Here is an 18,126-nt window from a genome sequence, read left to right on the forward strand (position 1 = left end):
TCTTGATTCGATTCTCTAAGATCAGACGTAAAGTCAGGATTGCTTCACGTGTTCCTACATTTCTTCTGAAACCAAATTGATCTTCTCCTAACTCAGCTTCAACTTGTTTTTCCATTCTCCTGTAAATAATACGTGTTAAAATTTTGCAGGCATGAGATACTAAACTAATAGTGCGATAGTTTTCACACCTGTCAACACCGGCTTTCTTTGGAATAGGTACAACAACATTCAATTCCAGGTGGCTTGTTCCTATTGAGGTCACTCGCAGCTCTGTCAAACTCTGACCTCAAAATTGGGTCTCCCATTTCATCAGCATCAACAGCCTCTTCATGTTCCAGAACCAAATTATCTACATCTTTACCTTGATACAACTGTTGGATATGCTCCTGCCATCTTTCTGCTTTGTCTTCTCTCCCTAAAAGTGGCTTTCCATCTGAGCTCTTAATATTCATACACCTAGATTTCCTTTCTCCAAAGGTTTCCTTGATTTTCCTGTATGCAGCATCTACCTTTCCCAGGACCATACAGCCTTCGACATCCTTGCACTTCTCCTTCAGCCATTCTTCCTTAGCTACCTTGTACTTTCTATCCACTTGATTCTTTAATCACCTGTATTCTTTTCTGCCCTCTTCATTTCTAGCATTCTTGTATTTTTGTCGTTCATCAATCAGGTCTAGTATCTCCTGAGTTATCCACTGATTCTTAGTTGATCTTTTCTTCCTTCCTAACATTTCTTCAGCAGCCCTACTGACCAAGGCCCCACACCACTAGCTGCGCAGAAGCGTGTGACTGGGGTGGACATGTCCATGCGCGTATCGCCATGTTGCGGGCGCTCCTCAGCTTAACGCGGAGATCGTATGGAATTCATGTTTTAACTTACATTTCGCACACATGAAAACATTCGCCTTATAAAATTAATGGCAGCTTATACCAACTACCGTGTACACACGCAATAAATATACATAATATCAAGACTGTGGTAATATAAAAATATACTTCTGTATAAAACTGAACAATCTACACAAATCCTTTGGATAACTTATAGGTGGCGCACCTAAAAAGAGAAACCTTTGGCAGACTGAATAAGAAGACTGAAAAATCACTACTACAAAAATACACTAGCGGTACATCGAAAATGATCATGTCGCTCACTTTAATATAAGGGTCATGTTTGTAACTGATGTGTTTGAACATTGTACGTATGGCAAGAAGGCCAGACTCAAAGGGCAAGAATAATGTGGGAATCTGTCTCTTGAGAAACCTAGGACCAAACAACTATTTAGCTTTATTGAAAATATGAAGACATGTTCAAAAAGCGGTCTACAACTTAAGTATGATTACATATCGTGAGATATTACCTGTCTCTCAGCTGATTGGAGAACACACAAATTAAATATTTACAAACTCCTGTACCGATAACAGTGATCTCCAATATCAACGAAAAAGGAAACCTGTAAAATAAAATCTTTCTATGAAAGGTACATAGCTTATGATTTCTCTCATATAAGTCATTACAGCAAATTTTTTTCAATTATCTGAACAGATTGTTTAAAATGTACATGACTGCAGAAATCTTTCTAAAACAATCAGATACATGTTTTATCATTTTTTGAATGTGAAATGCCGACTCCGCGGTGTACGGGTAACGTGTCTACTTCGTACCCGGAGGCTCCGGGTTCAATCCCCGGCTAGGTCAGAGATTTGTACCTGGATCTGTGTGCTGGTTCGAGGTCCACTCAGCATACGTGATTACAATTGCGGAGCTATCTGACGGTGACATAACAGCTGAGAGGACTCGTCGTGCTGACCACATGACACCTCGTAATCTGCAGGCCTTCAAGCTGAGCAGCGATCGTTTGGTATGCCATGGCCTTTCTGGCCAGTTGTGCAATAGGGTTTGGTTTGGATATGAGATAACGTAATTGGATGAGTAGAAGTTAAATTATCATGTTCGTGTGATTTGGATTTAGGTAACTTAAATGCTGCCTGACATTCATTACACTGGTGCTAGTCTTCTATTGTGTATTTCTTAAAATAAAATTAATGTGTACGGTTAGGTTGAATTTCTCTCCGTGGTTTAGGTTTTATTTTTTACAATTTGTTATACGTCGCACCGGCACAGACAGGTCTTATGGCAATGATGGAATAGGAAAGGCCTAGGAATGGGAAGGAAGAGCCCGTGACCTTAATTAAAATTACAGCCCCAGCATTTGCCTGGTGTGAAAATGGGAAACCACGGAAAACCATCTTCAGGGCTGCCGACAGTGAGGTTCGAACCCACTATATCACGGATGCAAGTTCACAGCTGCACGGTCCTAACCGCACGGCCAACTCGCCTGGTTAGGCTTAAGTAAGAAAGTTATCATTTAAGATGTAAAACCCTCCTCATAATATTATCTTCTTAAATATTACTGCTTTTACAAACTCATTCTGAATTAACATTATCTAAGCACATAAAAATTGAAAGTGTGTTCTAAATTTGCTCTAATATGAGCACCATGATTTACACCAGAAAGAAAATAAAATGAAATTGAAAGCAAAGCACTTGCAAACAAAAAAGATTAATATCATAGTGAAAAGTTAATTTGATTAGCGTTTTCTAATGAATTCTAGGATTGACAAGATTGTAATGAGCTTTGTTTAGACTTTATATTGTCCGATCTTTCTGGAACAGCGTATAAACAATTGCATTCTTTTATTATAAAGCAAGTGGGAAAAATACAATACTAATAAATAATTTTTCAGATAATTGATAATTTGAAGCAATACCTTACCCTAATATTAGAAGGTTTTATCAAGTTGTATCAAGCATATGTTACGGCCCAGTTTTCTCAAATTTGTAATACCGCTACAGTTTGTATGAAAAATATGTTGCCTTTTTCAGAACAGCTTTCTAGGTCAAAATTATCCCCCATGAATTGGAAAAAGGCAAACAAGGAAAAGAAGCCTAAATATTCTAAATTTCATGTCCATGCGTTCTCTGAATCAACCACCCTATAACCTGTTTAGTTCTCGATTATGGTAAAGGAAAGTTAGTTTTTGACAGTTCAATTTCTACTCACATGTGAAAAGAAATACCAGATCCCTTCTGATATCAGTCTGTTCAAATGAAGACTGCACACGAATTCACCTTCGTGAATATATTTCCATTCCACAGGTAAGACCTAACTTTAGGCCTAATATTGCCGATCAATTTAACTAACGTAATGACCGAGCTCGATATCTGCAGTCGCTTAAGTGCGGCCAGTATCCAGTAATCGGGAGATAGAGGGTTCGAACCCCACTGTCGGCAGCCCTAAAGATGGTTTTCCGTGGTTTCCCATTTTCACGCCAGGCAAATGCCGCGGTTGTACCTTAATTAAGGCCACGGCCGCTTCCTTCCACTTCCTAGGCCTTTCCTTTCCCATCGTCGCCATAAGGCATATCTGTGTCGGTGCGACGTAAAGCAAATAGCAAAAAAAAAAAAAAACTAACATAATGTATCAGCTCCCACATTCCTTGAAAATATTTTACAATATATTATCACTCCGTCACATATAATACCAAACCAGATTCACTAACAGGCATGATTCAGATTGAAAACGTGCAAGGGTCTGTAAACATTACCACGTGCTAGCCATGCATTCGAAGCTGAAGCGCCCGCAACATGGCGATGCGCGAAAGTGTTCAATATTCCGCTTAACATCAGCGCGCTCTGTGAGTCTAGATAAGTAATATTAAAGTCTTTGCTACTGACTTCATTTTTCATGACTCTCCACTCTTCCTCTATAGTGTTTCCTTCATCCTTTTCATTTAGTCCTTGTGCAACATGTTCCTTGAAACAATCCCTCACACTCTTTTCTTTCAACTTGTCTAGATCCCATCTTTTTGCATTCTTTCCTTTCTTCAATTTCTTCAACTTCAGATGGCATTTCATGACCAACAAGTTGTGGTCAGAGTCCACGTTTGCTCCTGGGAAAGTTTTGCAATCCAACACCTGGTTTCTCAATCTCTGCCTAATCATTATGAAGTCTATTTGATACCTTCCAGTGTCTCCAGGTCTCGTCCACGTATACAGCCGTCGTTTGTGGTGTTTGAACCAAGTATTGGCAAGGACTAAATTATGATCAATGCAGAATTCAACCAGCCGACTTCCTTTTTCGTTCCTTTGTCCCAATCCAAATTCTCCTACTGTACTATCTTCTCTTCCTTCACGTACCACTGCATTCCAGTCTCCCATCACAATTAGATTTTCATCACCTTTTACATATTGTATTAAATCTTCTAACTCCTCGTATATTCTTTCGATTTCTTCATCATCCGCTGAACTAGTAGGCATATAGACCTGCACTATTGTGGTGGGCATTGGTTTGGTGTCTATCTTGACGACAATAATTCTTTCACTATGCTGGTCGTAGTAGCTTACCTGCTGCCCTATTTTCTTATTCATTATTAAACCAACTCCTGCATTTCCCCTGTTTGATTTTGTGTTGATAATTCGGTAGTCGCCTGACCAAAAATCTTGTTCTTCCTGCCAATGTACTTCATTTATACCAACTACATCTAACTTTAGCTTATCCATCTCCCTTTTCAGATTCTCTAACCTACCACAACGATTCAAACTTCTAACATTCCACGCTCCGACTCGCAGAATGTCAGTATCCATCTTCCTGATGATCGCCCCCTCTCGTGTAGTCCCCACCCGGAGATCCGAATAGGGGACTAGTTTACCTCCGGAATATTTTACCCGGGAGGAAGCCATCATCAGTATATCATTCATACAGAGAGAGCTGCATGTCCTCGGGAGGTAGTTACGGCTGTAGTTTCCCGTTGCTTTCAGCCGTGTAGCTGTATCAACACAGCTAAGCCATGTTGAGTATTATTATAAGGCCGTATCAGTCAATCATCTAGACTGCCGCCCTTGCTGCTAGCCCCCTTTCGATGAACCATTCGTTAATCTGGTCTCTCAACAGATACCCATCCGATATGGTTGCACCTGCGGCTCGGCTATCTGCATCATTGGGACACGCAAGCCTCCCCACCGCGGCAAGGTCACATGGTTCGCAGAGGAGGAGGCCTTCCCCTAAACTACGATTTCACTCAGCACGAATAAAATAATTTATAGCTTGGATTGTAGTGGCTCATCCCCCGACTTTACATACCTATTTTCATTAAATTCCCTTCAGCCGTTTTCTCATTATGCGTGTACATACATGCATATATATACATACAGACAGACAGAAATTACGGAAACGTAAAAAGTGCATTTCCTTGTTACTGTGGACATGAACGATACATAAATACCATTCCTTTCAAATTCTGAGTAATTTACAGACAAAACTCTTATTTTATATACCGTATATAGATATCAATGGTCTGCTATTGGACATTATAAATTTTGCAGCTAACTCATTCCTGGTTACCAGCGTTTCGCCCCAGTGTGCTAAGTTGGTCTCTTCAGTTGGTAAATAGCACACCTACCTAGACGCATGGCGAGTGCATACCATGGAGGCCACTGCGTAGGCTACTTGGAGCCTCCGGCAGTGCCAATGCACTATGAGAGACTTTGTCTCATTACCAAAAATTGATGCGTGCCTGGCTATCAGATGATATACTTGTTGATTCCCATTGGGAACCTGAAATATTTGTCCCAAATGAGTAAATTTATAATACCAATCTCAATGGTCCGCTATTGGACATTATAAATTTTCCAACTAATTTTCCAGCATTGCTGGTCGCTAGCGTTTCGTCCCAGTGTGATAAGTTGGGCTCTTCAGTTGGTAAATAACACACCCACCAAGACGCATACTGTGGATGCCACTGCGTAGGCTATTTGGAGCCACCGGCAGTGTCAGTGAACTATGAGAGACTTTGTCTCATTACCAACTTAGCACACTGGAGCGGACAAAGGAGGATCTACAGTTCTATTCCTTTGTGTGCCAGTTTTATGCTTAATTTGTTAACCACATTTAATGGGAATGAGTGATTTCTTTTTGTAGATATCTATTGTTTTTATTAGCCTTCACATTTCCACAGCTGTCCAGCGCTCTGCTTAACTCTTTTTTTCTTTTATGTTATAAATACGAGGGCCATCCGGAAAGTAGTACCCGTTAGCGCCGCATGGAGCGCTGACGACTCAGGTAGCCGCTGGGCAAGGTCAGACCGCGTCAGTGGCTTGTCTTCCTGCTCTGTGCGAGGTTGCGTGATGCTAGCATTGCCTGTGTTGTGTCTGTGATCGTTTAAAATGTTTAAACAAATTGAGAACCCCGCCAGTTGTGAAGTGAGGGCCATGATTAAATTTCTTAATGCACGAAACGTTCAACCTTGTGGTATTCATCGCCAATTAACGGAGGTGTATGGAGACAATGTGATGGACGAGTCGTCTGTTCGGCGCTGGTATCACAACTTCAACCTGGGAAGGGGAAATACACATGACGAGGAGCGTTCAGGAAAGTAGTCTGTCATTACAGACCAACTGCTTAGCGCAGTAGACGAATGCGTGAGGAATGATCGGCGCGTCACAATTGATGAACTCTGTGAACATTTTCCTAATGTGTCTCAAACAATTGTTCATAAAATTGTCAAAGACAATTTGGATTATTCAAAAATCTGTGCAAAGTGGGTCCCTCGCATGCTTACAGAGGAGCACAAAATCAAGCGTATGGCTGCAGCACTGACGTTTCTGGGACATTATTCCGATGAAGGAGACTCTTTCCTGACTCGCATCATTACTGGGGACGAAACATGGGTTTGTTATGCATCACCTGAGAGTAAACGACAGACAGTGGAGTGGCATCATGCTCATTCACCAACCAAACCAAAAAAATTCATGACAGTTCTGTCCACCAGGAAACTCATGGCAACCGTTTTCTGGGATTGCTGAGGTGTACTGCTCATTGATTTTATGCCCCGTGCGTATTGTGAAACATTAACACGTTCAATGCGGATCACGCACTGGGCACGTGACGCTACTTTATAAGCGTCATGGGTCGGTTGCTAGGAAATGTGAATCACAGGTTTCCCGCCTGGTAAGAAAGGCACTGATTGTCATCCCACACATCATGTAAGTCCAGTCTACTAGTAGATTCATCCGTAGCCATATTTGCACGTGCGTATTCCGTTTCCCGCGTATTTCCTCTCCAGAGTTGTCGTCATACGTCATCGTTCATTTATGGGATCTTTGAGCAGCAAGACCACTTCAGTGCGAGGCAAGACACTGCATTTTCTGTTTATTATTACTTCAAGAGAATTACGAGTGATTCCGCTTTTCAAATAAATACGGTAAATTCCATTACTGCAATATGTTCAGTAAAAGAACTGAACTTGTAATTGTCATATATTCTTGCATCATATATGTGTTTAACACGAACAAAACTTCTAATTGTCCTTTATTCCTGCATCATATTTGTAAATAACTTGAAATAACGTGCATTAATCATTTTTGACTGCGTCGTAATGCTTATGTTATCATTTTATTTATATTTTTTTGCAGGTGGCCGACAATGTGGTTCCTTCAACGTTACGAGACGTTTAGCCAAAGTTTTCATTTATGTTTGTCAAATTCTGTAATAGAGAAGTGTAAATATGAATATACTTTATGCATTTGTTTGCTATCCGCGGTAAATAATGCACAGTAATCTACCAACGCGCATGGCGCGTGATCCGTCTGGTGACCAGTATTACTCGATTTCAACTACCGTGCTGGTCACGCACCAGGCGCGAAGTACAGTATAATATTATTAATAAAAAGAAAACGTCCACGAGTTCTATCGAACTCGTCCTACCAACGTACAAAACTTCGATAATTACAACTTTTGAAGAGTCCCACACAAATATTTTGTTCAGGTTGGCGGGAATGTCACGCTCTGCTAATACGCAGTGAACGTGTTAAAGAAATTACGGCGGGCAATACAAAATCGACGGCGAGGTATAATGTCTACAGGCGTCATTCTCCTTCATGACAACGTCAGGCCTCATGCAGCTGCGATAACACAACAACTTTTGCAGCAATTCAAGTGGGAAACCTTCGACCATCCTCCGAATAGCCCGGACTTGGCCCCTTCGGATTTTCATCTCTTTACGAAGCTTAAAGACTTTCTGGCAGGAAAAAGATTTGACAGCGATGAAGAACTTAAACGAGCCATGACTACATATCTCAATACGCTGGCGGCGGAGGACTATGACACTGGAATACAAAAACTCGTCCCACGTTATGACAAATGCCTAAATTTGCTTGGAGATTATGTGGAGAAGTAGTGTAAAGTATGCTCTTTCCAATAAAAATATGTATATTTGTTAATATTTACTCCTGTATCTTTATTGCACAAACGCGTACCACTTTCCGGATGGCCTTCGTAAGAGTAAAAGTAAACAAGCTATACAAGCAGCAGTAACCAACTGAATTTTGATTATTCACATTATTTGCAGCTGCATAATTTTTACTGACTTTTCTGCAAACCGGAACTGATACTTTACATACTTTATATATTAATTCCCCTGGTTTTCCATGACAAATTCAAATGTCTTTGTCTTTCCCTAACTTTCAGGGTCTTGTTTTGATACGGTAACAGGAGGCTGGTGTTATCTTGTTGCAGTGCTCTGGATTCTGAGAGTGAACACTTGGTCCAGGAAGCGATGGAGAGAATCCTACGAGGCCGTACCGTGCTCACTATTGCTCATCGCTTGTCTACCATCCGCAACTCAGGTGAGACTTTTAGTTCATAAAAGGTAGAATAAAGGTTCAAACTAGGTGAAGTTTGACTTTCACGCATAATACATGCCAGTTTTCATACTCACTGGCAAAAAAAAAAAAAGCGAAACACTATGTATTTCAGACATAATTAAATGTCAGTCTATTTGAAACAATAGAGTAAATTAATGTATTATTTGGGTCCACCTTTTCAATACAAAGTGTAAATAGTTTAAATTACATAAATGATTAGGGACTAGTTTCGACCTAGTAATAGGTCATCGTCAGCCTAAAGCAAAATAAAAACACAAATAAACAATGTAAAGACACGTACGGTCTCGTAAAAGTACATACCATGTGAGATATTCTAGCAATGTGAGGTGAAGGTCGAAATCTATTCAAGTTGCCTTTGAGAAAATTAGGTGTCAAATTTTACGTAATACATTGTTTAAGAAACTCTATATCCTTGCCTAATTTGGCTATATTAACTTTTAAACCTAAGTATAAATAGGCATTACGTTTTGCCTGCTTGGCTAAGTAATTAAATGAAATGTTTCATAATGATAGATCCGTATTGAACTGTGATTACAATAGAACCTATTTGAGAAGTTTCAGTGCCATAATTGATAATTGTGACAATCACAACACCAATACTGCCATTTCCGGCCTTTTGACAAGAATAACCACAAGCAGCTGTCTTAAGGTCAGTTGTTGTGAATTACTGTGCCGCTTATTTTTGTGGATATTACGGCTTGTCTACAACAATTAGTCTCGCTTCTAAGTCAGGTCATAAAGGCTCTTTCACCTGAAAATGCAGCAAGGGCCGTAGCATTAGTGGAGGATGGGCCCAGTATACGCTGTGTAGCAGACGTCTTGTTCTAACGTGTACAGAACTGTTAAATGGTACAGAGGGCTAATATCTACACCAGGAGGCCTGGTTCTGGTCATAGGAGAAGCACTACTGAGCGTGATGATAGCTTTCTCGTAATGCAAGCTCGTCGTGATCGACATACAACAGCTGTGGAGGCCAGAAATCGTGTGCATTAAGTATGAGGCATGAACATCAGCGAAAGGACTGTAAGGAGGAGGTTGTATGAAGCGGATTTAAAGTCCAAGAGGCCCGCTGCAAGACCTCAGCTTACACGAGAGCCTCTTGGATGCAATTCGCCACCATCCATCGAAACTGGACTGTGGAACAGTGGAGCTCGCTGCTGTTTACGGATAAATCCAGATTCTGTTTGAGGGCAGCGGATGGAAGGGAAAGAGTGTAGAGAAGGTCCGAGGAATGTTATTCACCCTGGACTTTCTCTGCAAGGACACTGTTCAATGAAGGCTCTTTGATGGCCTGGGCTGGGTTTACCACGGAGCTTGTGTTTGTCAAGAATGGAAGTCTGATAGCCCACCAATACATCGAGGAGCTTTTAATGGATTACGTGGTGCCTTTTGCACCTGTCATCAGCAAGAATTTTATCTTGATTCATGACAGTGCTCGACCACACGCCATTTGTGTACATGAGTACCTGGATGAAGTCGGAATTGAGCGCATGGTGTGGCCTGCCTGTAGTCCTGACCTAATCCCGATAGACCATGTTTGGGAGACGTGCTAGGAGTCGTTCCCCTGATACACTGGCTCAACTTCAGGCTGCGCTCCAGGCAGAATGGGAGCTCACACCACAAGAGAACATTCGAGATTCCATCCTGAGCATGCCTGATCGAATCATAGCTGTAACTGTAGCTAGAGGTGGTAATATCCATGTGGACAAATGGACTGCCAATGAAACTGTGCAGAGCTCCAGGTTTTGACATTTCCAAATTCGTGTTGTTGGACTTGTGATTGTCACAATGAACAATCTTTATCAGTTATTGTGCTGAAACTTCTTGAATGGGCTAGTTAACTTATAATACAAGGCCATTATTAGCCCACTAGATTAGTTCTTTTTGGATGCTCGCTTTCTTTCACAATACTTCTTTAGTTCTGCAATTAGTTTTTCCTTTCTTTGCTGTGAGATTTAACATTTAGTTGAGGAGACCACAAATTTATCAATTTACAAAGTTGAGGGCGATCTGAGACATCAGCATCAGAAATCCCAGCAGAAGTTAAGTCCTTTTTTACTTCATTGAGCCACATACTTCCAGCCTTGTAGCTTTGGATGAGTGAGAAGAACTTCGTAAGCCTGCCATAGTCCATTCTCGAAAGGTGCCTGTAAAACTTGAACCGCCTTCGTCGTTTCCAACTGTTGGTATACATACCGGTAGCCATATTGTTGTAATGTCATAATATTTGATTTTTACCATGTTTCAAATGGACGTAGCATTAAATTTTGTCTGAAATACATAGCTTTTTCTTTTTTCCGGTGAGTGTATTGAACCGTTCTCTGTGTGATTGCAGTTACACAAACCCCTTGTGAACCCATCCCCATCCTCCTTTAGAAGAAGGGGCTTGGAAACCACGAATTTTCACACAATTTGTTCAGTTTGTAGACCTCAAATAAATCTGGATAAATTCCGTATATATTGATGTAAATCAGGATTCTTTACAGAAAAAAGGATTGTGAGGCAACAGTTATATATAATTTATGCTCTTACACAGAATAGGTTCCTTGTTGCTTGGAGTCCGGGATTCGAAAGTCAGTAGGCCTTTTTTGTGTGGTATGACTGGAAATGCTCCTGACACAATGGAATGTTGCAGGAGTCACAATGCCCCATGTACTTTCCCTTCTGGTCTTCTTTTGCTGACATGCAACACAACGTAGTTGCTTTAGCTTCTGTTGGTGGGATCTTTATGTGAAAATGTTGGCCAGTCAGTCGTGGCGGCAATTCTCCAGGTGTAGCTGCCCGTCGGTGGACAACGCTGCCTTCGAAGTGATTAGCAAGTTTCTGTTTGAACACTTGAAACATTCTGTCTGTATTGTCTGTATTCCCGTTCACTAGTCTGTGCGACATGTAGGCATTGAGCAGCATGATGTCAATCAAATAGAAGAAACAATTGGTTCGGAGATCGCAATTACTTGTACAAGTACCACTCAAATGAAATAGTTCTTAAATCCGCCCCCAGGGTGCAGGCTATCTCATCTATGGTAAATAGCCGTTAAGAACTACCAAGGTCTTCCAACAGAAAGCAGCACATCTCATTTTTGGTGGACAAGTGAGCGCTGCGTACTGTAGAGCCCTTTATCATGTCAGTGTACTGGTACGCTTACCTAGCAAGTACAGCAGTTTATTTCCTGTCATTGTCTAGAGCATTTTTACTGTCACAGTAACTGACTTTTCTAATATATTATACTGGATTGCCATTGGTTAATGCTGCGCAGTGTGGGTGGCATAGCTGTCAGCTTGCATTTGGGAGCCAACTGTCGGCAGACCCAAAGATGATTTTCCGTGGTTTCCCATTTTCACACCAGGCTGTACCCACTCCTATTCCATCAGACCTGTCTGTGTTGGTGCGATGTAGTGGACCCGCGCTGCCCCACAGCATTCCTGCCTGTCATTGTTTTGCTTGCCCTTTGCGGTAGTTTTATGAACATTTTCAAGCGATCTTGCCCGAGATAGTGCAACATGCAATAAATTGACCGTTCGGGTAAGTAGACTACCCACTTTTTCAAAGAGTTTATCCCTGCACTTTATTAATGGTCATACAGAAGACTAGTTGACTTGATACCTTACCAGCATGTAAGTTATTACGTGTGTTCTGGCATGTGTTGAGTATATTCAGAAGCATGGGAAGGTCAGAGAATCAAAGAGTATCTTGCAGAGAATAGTATTCTTCCATCATCAGAGGAAGTGTATGCTCACTGGCTTCACAGGTGGTACTCAAACATGGCTGCATGCAATGACATTATGGAGAATGAAAATCACATGTCAGAACATTAATGACCGGGCGAGTTGGCTGTGCGCGTAGAGGCGCGCGGCTGTGAAGCTTGCATCCGGGAGATAGTAGGTTCGAATCCCACTATCGGCAGCCCTGAAAATGGTTTTCCGTGGTTTCCCATTTTCACACCAGGCAAATGCTGGGGCTGTACCTTAATTAAGGCCACGGCCGCTTCCTTCCAACTCCTAGGCCTTTCCTATCCCATCGTCGCCATAAGACCTATCTGTGTCGGTGCGACGTAAAGCCCATAGCAAAAAAAAAAAAAAAAAAAAAAACATTAATGAAAGTGTTATTCCCTTAGCAACCTGCTAAATACAGAATGTATTGCAATTATTGGAGTGTTCATTTAATGACTTGATTTTATGATTTTATGATTACTTAAAGTTGGCTGAACAGAGACCTATCAATGTCTCATGATTCACTGGCAGTTAATTCCGGAGAGAATAAAACAGAAATGAAGCAAATCAGTCCAGTAGAACTTGCCAAAGCTGTTTTTAGTAAACTATTTTAATATATATAATATAAATTTAATTTATAAGTTCAAAATCTTCTCAGTAGATCGCTGTTGCATTTAGGTTACCAGCCCTTGATGTTTCTATGGGCTAAACATCAATTTTATAGTGTCCTCCCAATTTTAACAAAGAAGAATGAGCTACAGAGCACATTACCACTGCATGTTTACAGGTTCATACATAACAAACTTTGCTTGCTGTCAACATGGATGTAATCTAGGAGTGATGTGAGTGCCATTAAATGAGAATTCTGATGTTTGCAGATCAGATCGTTGTTCTGGAAAAGGGCCAAGTTGTTGAAAGAGGAACCTACCTTGAGCTGATGACGAACTCGGATGGCTGTTTCAAGAAACTTGTGCAACACCAGACGTTCCAGGATCTCTCCTCAGGGACCACACCGATGAATCTCGCCCAGGTTGTTGGGCAATGTTGAGACAATTAGTTGTTCATTGTACAGATGTGTATAACAAAGATATTTTTAATTGAAGAAATATAATTTTCTGCCCCTTTCATGTGTCTTGGTTTGTATCAAGAGGGAAGAGAACCACACCGAGAGGCTCAAAAGAGGACAGTTTGGAAACTTGGATGAGTGAACACTTCCTTACATTGCTGCCTAATGCAACAGATCACTCATAGTTCGGGCAGTGTTTGTTTGATTCATATATGTCTATTTTTACACAACTTTTATCGATTTTAAAACAAAAGCTGTTGTATCACATGAAATGAATTTCATTTTGGCCCGTACTGACGGTTTATCACTATTAACAAGGATGAGAAGGTCCACCTATTCAGTACTATGTACAATATGTTAATATTTTTTATTACATCGGGACTAGCTTCGACCCTTGTATTAGATTATTGATTATCTTCAGCCTTAAATTATAAATGGAAAAGAACATTACATGTAACCTGAAAACACCAACACCTAATATAACTCTATTGGCATGTCTTGAAACATTGATGTCTCTTGCACATATGTCCAACATTTGTGTGTCACTTTTTCTTTCAAGAAAATCATAGTCTTAATATAAGTGTGTACATTTTTATGATGTCCGTTTGGTGTAGCTTTTATCTTGCATTATTGTTGGAGTTAAAAAGATGGTCTGTATGTGATAGATGTCTTTGGTCTTCAGATTTAACTATTGCTAAGTGTGTTGAGAGACTTTTCCACCTAGCAAGAGATTGTACTGTATTCACCACAGTGATCGCCAACGTCAGGGGGACCTGATATGGTACTGTGAAGAAGAAGAAGAAGAAGAATATGTAAACTCTCTTTGGCCTTCTGATCTCGTGGAATGATCTTTCAAATTATTCCATATAAAGTGAATGTTTAGAAAAGAAAATTAAATGGAAAATCAAACAATACAAAGAAAATTGAGATACTAACCTTATGAGCTAGTGGGGAGGGTCAGGTGGGGATGGAATGGGTACACATTATATAAATTGGAGTGTTTAATGTTGTATTTTTATTTGGTTTTCTTTTGATATAAATAGGAAGAATTATGTGAAAAAGAATGCTAGATTTCTCATTAATTTCACTGATATTGTAATTTTAATGGACTCGTGTACACACAACATATTTCATGAATGCTTCAAGACATGCCAATAGTGTTATATTAGGTGTTGGTGTTTTCAAGTTACAATTTATAATTTATAATTATAATTTATAATTTATATTTATAATTTATATTATAATTTATAATTTAAGGCTGAAGATGACCGAATACAAGAGTCGAAACTGGTCCCAATGTAAAAAATAATATCAACATAATATATGCAGTACTGAATACTATATTTGCTTGCATATAAATCACACTTTTTGACCAAAAATAAGTGTGAACATTTTTGGTACGTTATATATGCGGGGATTTGTGTACAGAAGTTCATATTCCCTAAGAAAACAAAATTTGCATTAGGCTATTGAAACAAGACAACTGGTATACTTACCCTATTGATTGTCACTGCCTTCAACCTCCGAGCTATTCTCGCGTGCATCATTCTGGTCACAATCCCATACTGCATCATCCTGACTTCCCTCCAATGCATTTGCAATGCCAGTCTTCAAGAAACTCTTCACAATAACGTCTGTCAGCCACGTCCGCATAACCCAATCACACACAAGTTCATCTGACAGCCTCTTTATTTTGCTTGCTGGTGTCAGCTCATGCTCCCCTCCTGCCATCCATTCAGCATAACATTTACGTTTGTTGTCCTTCAAGGGCTGTAGACAATGTGCGAGTCCACCAGGAATTACGAGATCAGTTTTCATTTCCTTAAGACAATTCTTCGTGTCTTCCACCAAGTGTCCGTGGAAACTGTCCCATGCCAGCATTGGTAGGCATCCAGGCAGTGCACCTGGCCGTGCTTCCCACACCGTACGGACCCAGTCCTGGATATTCTATCTTTTGAACCCGTACATGAATGCCTTTGGGAAACTTCACTTTAGGCACTGTTTTTCTTTTAAAAATAACATACGGTGGCATGCCAGTGCAGTGCTGTTTTTCACACCCAGTTGTACGTACAAGCACGCTAAATTCTCTCTACCAGGCAAGTTGGCCGTGCGGTTAGGGGCGCACAGCTGTGAGCTTGCATGCGGGAGATAGTTGGTTCGAACCCTACTGCCGGCAGCCCTTAAGATCGTTTTCCATAGTTTCCCATTTTCACACCAGGCAAATGCTGCGGCTGTACCTTAATTAAGGCCACGGCCGCTTCCTTCACAGTCCTAGCCCTTTCCTATCCCATCGTTGCCATAAGACCTATCTGTGTTGGTGCAAAGTAAAGCAAATAGCAAAACAAACAAAAATTGATTCTCCCTTCTTGTTGATGGTGGTGGAGTTGAATGGCACGTCAAAGTTTATTGGGGTTTGATCTGCATTGCCAATTTGAGATAAGAAGTAATTGTTTTTCTTCTGCATTGCTATCACATGGCGATCATGATTTTGGTGCTGAAATAGCTTGGCATTCTCTGGCAGAGAGATGCTAGCCTTCGCAGACACAATCCCTTTTTTCATGAATCTACGTATCCAAGCCCGGCTCACTTTCAAATTCAAACAGCTGATTCCTCCTTTAATCGCTAGTTCACGTGCTTTGATATGTAGCATCTTGTGCGAGATACTAAAGCCATCATTTTGCAACTCTCTAACATAACGAATCAACTCCCCTTCCTGCTCAGGAAACTTTTAACAGTTTTCGGCCCTCTGAATGCCTTACATGTTCGGTTGGTGGCTTCTAACACAGCTTTCTGTTTATGCCAGTAGCGAACATTAAACCCAGTCGTATAACTCCCACGTTTCTTCGTAACAAACATCAACCTACATAAGAAAACTTAAATAAGAAACAAGAATGCAAAGTACTGGTACTTGTTGACAATAAAACAGATGGACGATACCTAATACCGTGATCACTTGACTGCCTGGACCGGAAAACACTTTCAGTTCATGTGATCAGCTCTGCCGGACAGGTAGCAATAAGCATATTGACAAAGGCGGAAGAGTGAGAGGGATGGCTGAGTGTGACTGACTGGCTGGAATGTGGCCTTGGGGCGAGGGTTTGCGAGTTAGGTTCTGCAGGTAGAAAGAAATGCAGCTTCTTTTTGTACTGTCATATACAAATTGGTACAGTCCTGATACTTAACGTAGACTCATCCACGCAGTACCCAAACTTTACTTTGTGTATGTACTGTACGTATTTATGATATTGGAAATTAATGTAAGTTACGTGCGTGAGATATATGTGGTGGCGAGTTACATGCGAGCAAATACGGTAGGTGAATCCATAGAGTTAGTAAATAATACACTAGAGGTAGCAGCGGTGCAACTGTCTGCGAGAGAATCATTGTAGCCAGCGGAGCAGCTTTGGCAAAAAGCTTGATCCGCTTTACTTATCGTTGTAAACAGGGTACTTTTAAAACTAAGTGGATATTGATATGGTTTAAAATTCTTACATTCTCCGATACTACAGTATACTTGCGACGTTTCTCTCCAGTAGAAAGTAAGCGCAAAAAGAAGAAATGCAGGACAATTGCTTGATAAGATAGGATGGTGTTCAATTGCAGTTAACAAAATCAATTTACTGTTCATGTTAAGAATGAGGATACATATATTTCGCTATCTTTTGTGTAAATGGTCAGGACTTCTCCCTCGTATGAAGCAAATAAGCAGGTGTTAAGGCTTCAAAGCGTCAGCGAGATTTTAGAGCAAAGTAGACAAAATATTGTCATCACCGGTTAAGGCACTGGCTTTCTGAGTCCAAGTTGGCAGGTAAAATCCTAGCTCAGTCCGGTGATACTTGGTGCTCAAATACGTCGGCCTTGTGTCAGAAATTTGCCGGCACGTAAAACAACTCCTGTGAGGCAAAATTTCAGCACCTTGGCATCTCTGAAAGTCATCGAAGTAATTAGTGGGACGTAATGCCAGTAATATTATTATCATTGTCATCAATTTCCTAAAGTGATTACAAATGGAAATATGACACTCGGTTCTGGTTTCAGTCTATTATGGAGTTTTTATTCAACTTTTTGTGAAGCACTTAATTTGCTTTAAGATTTTAAGTTGTAAAATGAATTTCTTTAATGGAAAGTGAGAGAGGTAAATGATATGACTGAAGAGAACTGAAAAACTCTTTACAATATTATTCTGTTTGTTTACAACTTGCTTTATGTCACACCGACACAGATAGGTCTTTTGGCGATGACGCGATAGGAAAGGCCTAGGAGTGGGAAGGAAGCGCTGTGACCTTCAGTAAGGTACAGCTCCAGCATTTGCCTGGTGTGAAAATGGGAAACCACGAAAAACCATCTTCAGGGCTGCAGGCAGTGGGGTTCGAATCCACTATCTCTCCAATGTAAGATCACAGCTACGCGACCCAAAACCCGCAACCACTCGCTCGGTATCGTGCACGTAAGTGGCAATACATAAAAGGTATTAAAAAAAAAAAAAATCAGGTTAACCTCTAAACACTGAGTAATCATGGCCATGAGGAGCCAATTATACCCGTCAATATAATCAGCCCTGTAAGAAATTTGTTGAGAAATCAACGTTACTTTCTAGACATGATACAGGCTTTTGGGCTTATGCCGT

General features: G+C 40.7%; 1 protein-coding gene across 2 annotated transcripts in view; it reads left to right on the top strand.

The window, feature by feature from the left end:
• Positions 1-13,623, top strand: part of LOC136883180 (ATP-binding cassette sub-family B member 10, mitochondrial) — a 199,887-nt gene extending 186,264 nt beyond the window's left edge. Inside the window, exons 10-11 of one of the 2 annotated variants that reach the window (XM_067155360.2) lie at positions 8,574-8,683; positions 13,312-13,623. In XM_067155360.2, the coding sequence (XP_067011461.1) occupies positions 8,574-8,683; positions 13,312-13,481 (280 nt within the window). In that variant the 3' untranslated portion in view covers positions 13,482-13,623. The remainder of the gene's footprint in view (positions 1-8,573; positions 8,684-13,311) is intronic. The other variant, XM_067155361.2, reaches the window with a different exon arrangement.
• Positions 13,624-18,126: the final 4,503 nt, after the last annotated feature.

The sequence above is a fragment of the Anabrus simplex genome, chromosome 11 (genome assembly GCF_040414725.1).
Source record: "Anabrus simplex isolate iqAnaSimp1 chromosome 11, ASM4041472v1, whole genome shotgun sequence".
Lineage (NCBI taxonomy): Eukaryota > Metazoa > Arthropoda > Insecta > Orthoptera > Tettigoniidae > Anabrus > Anabrus simplex.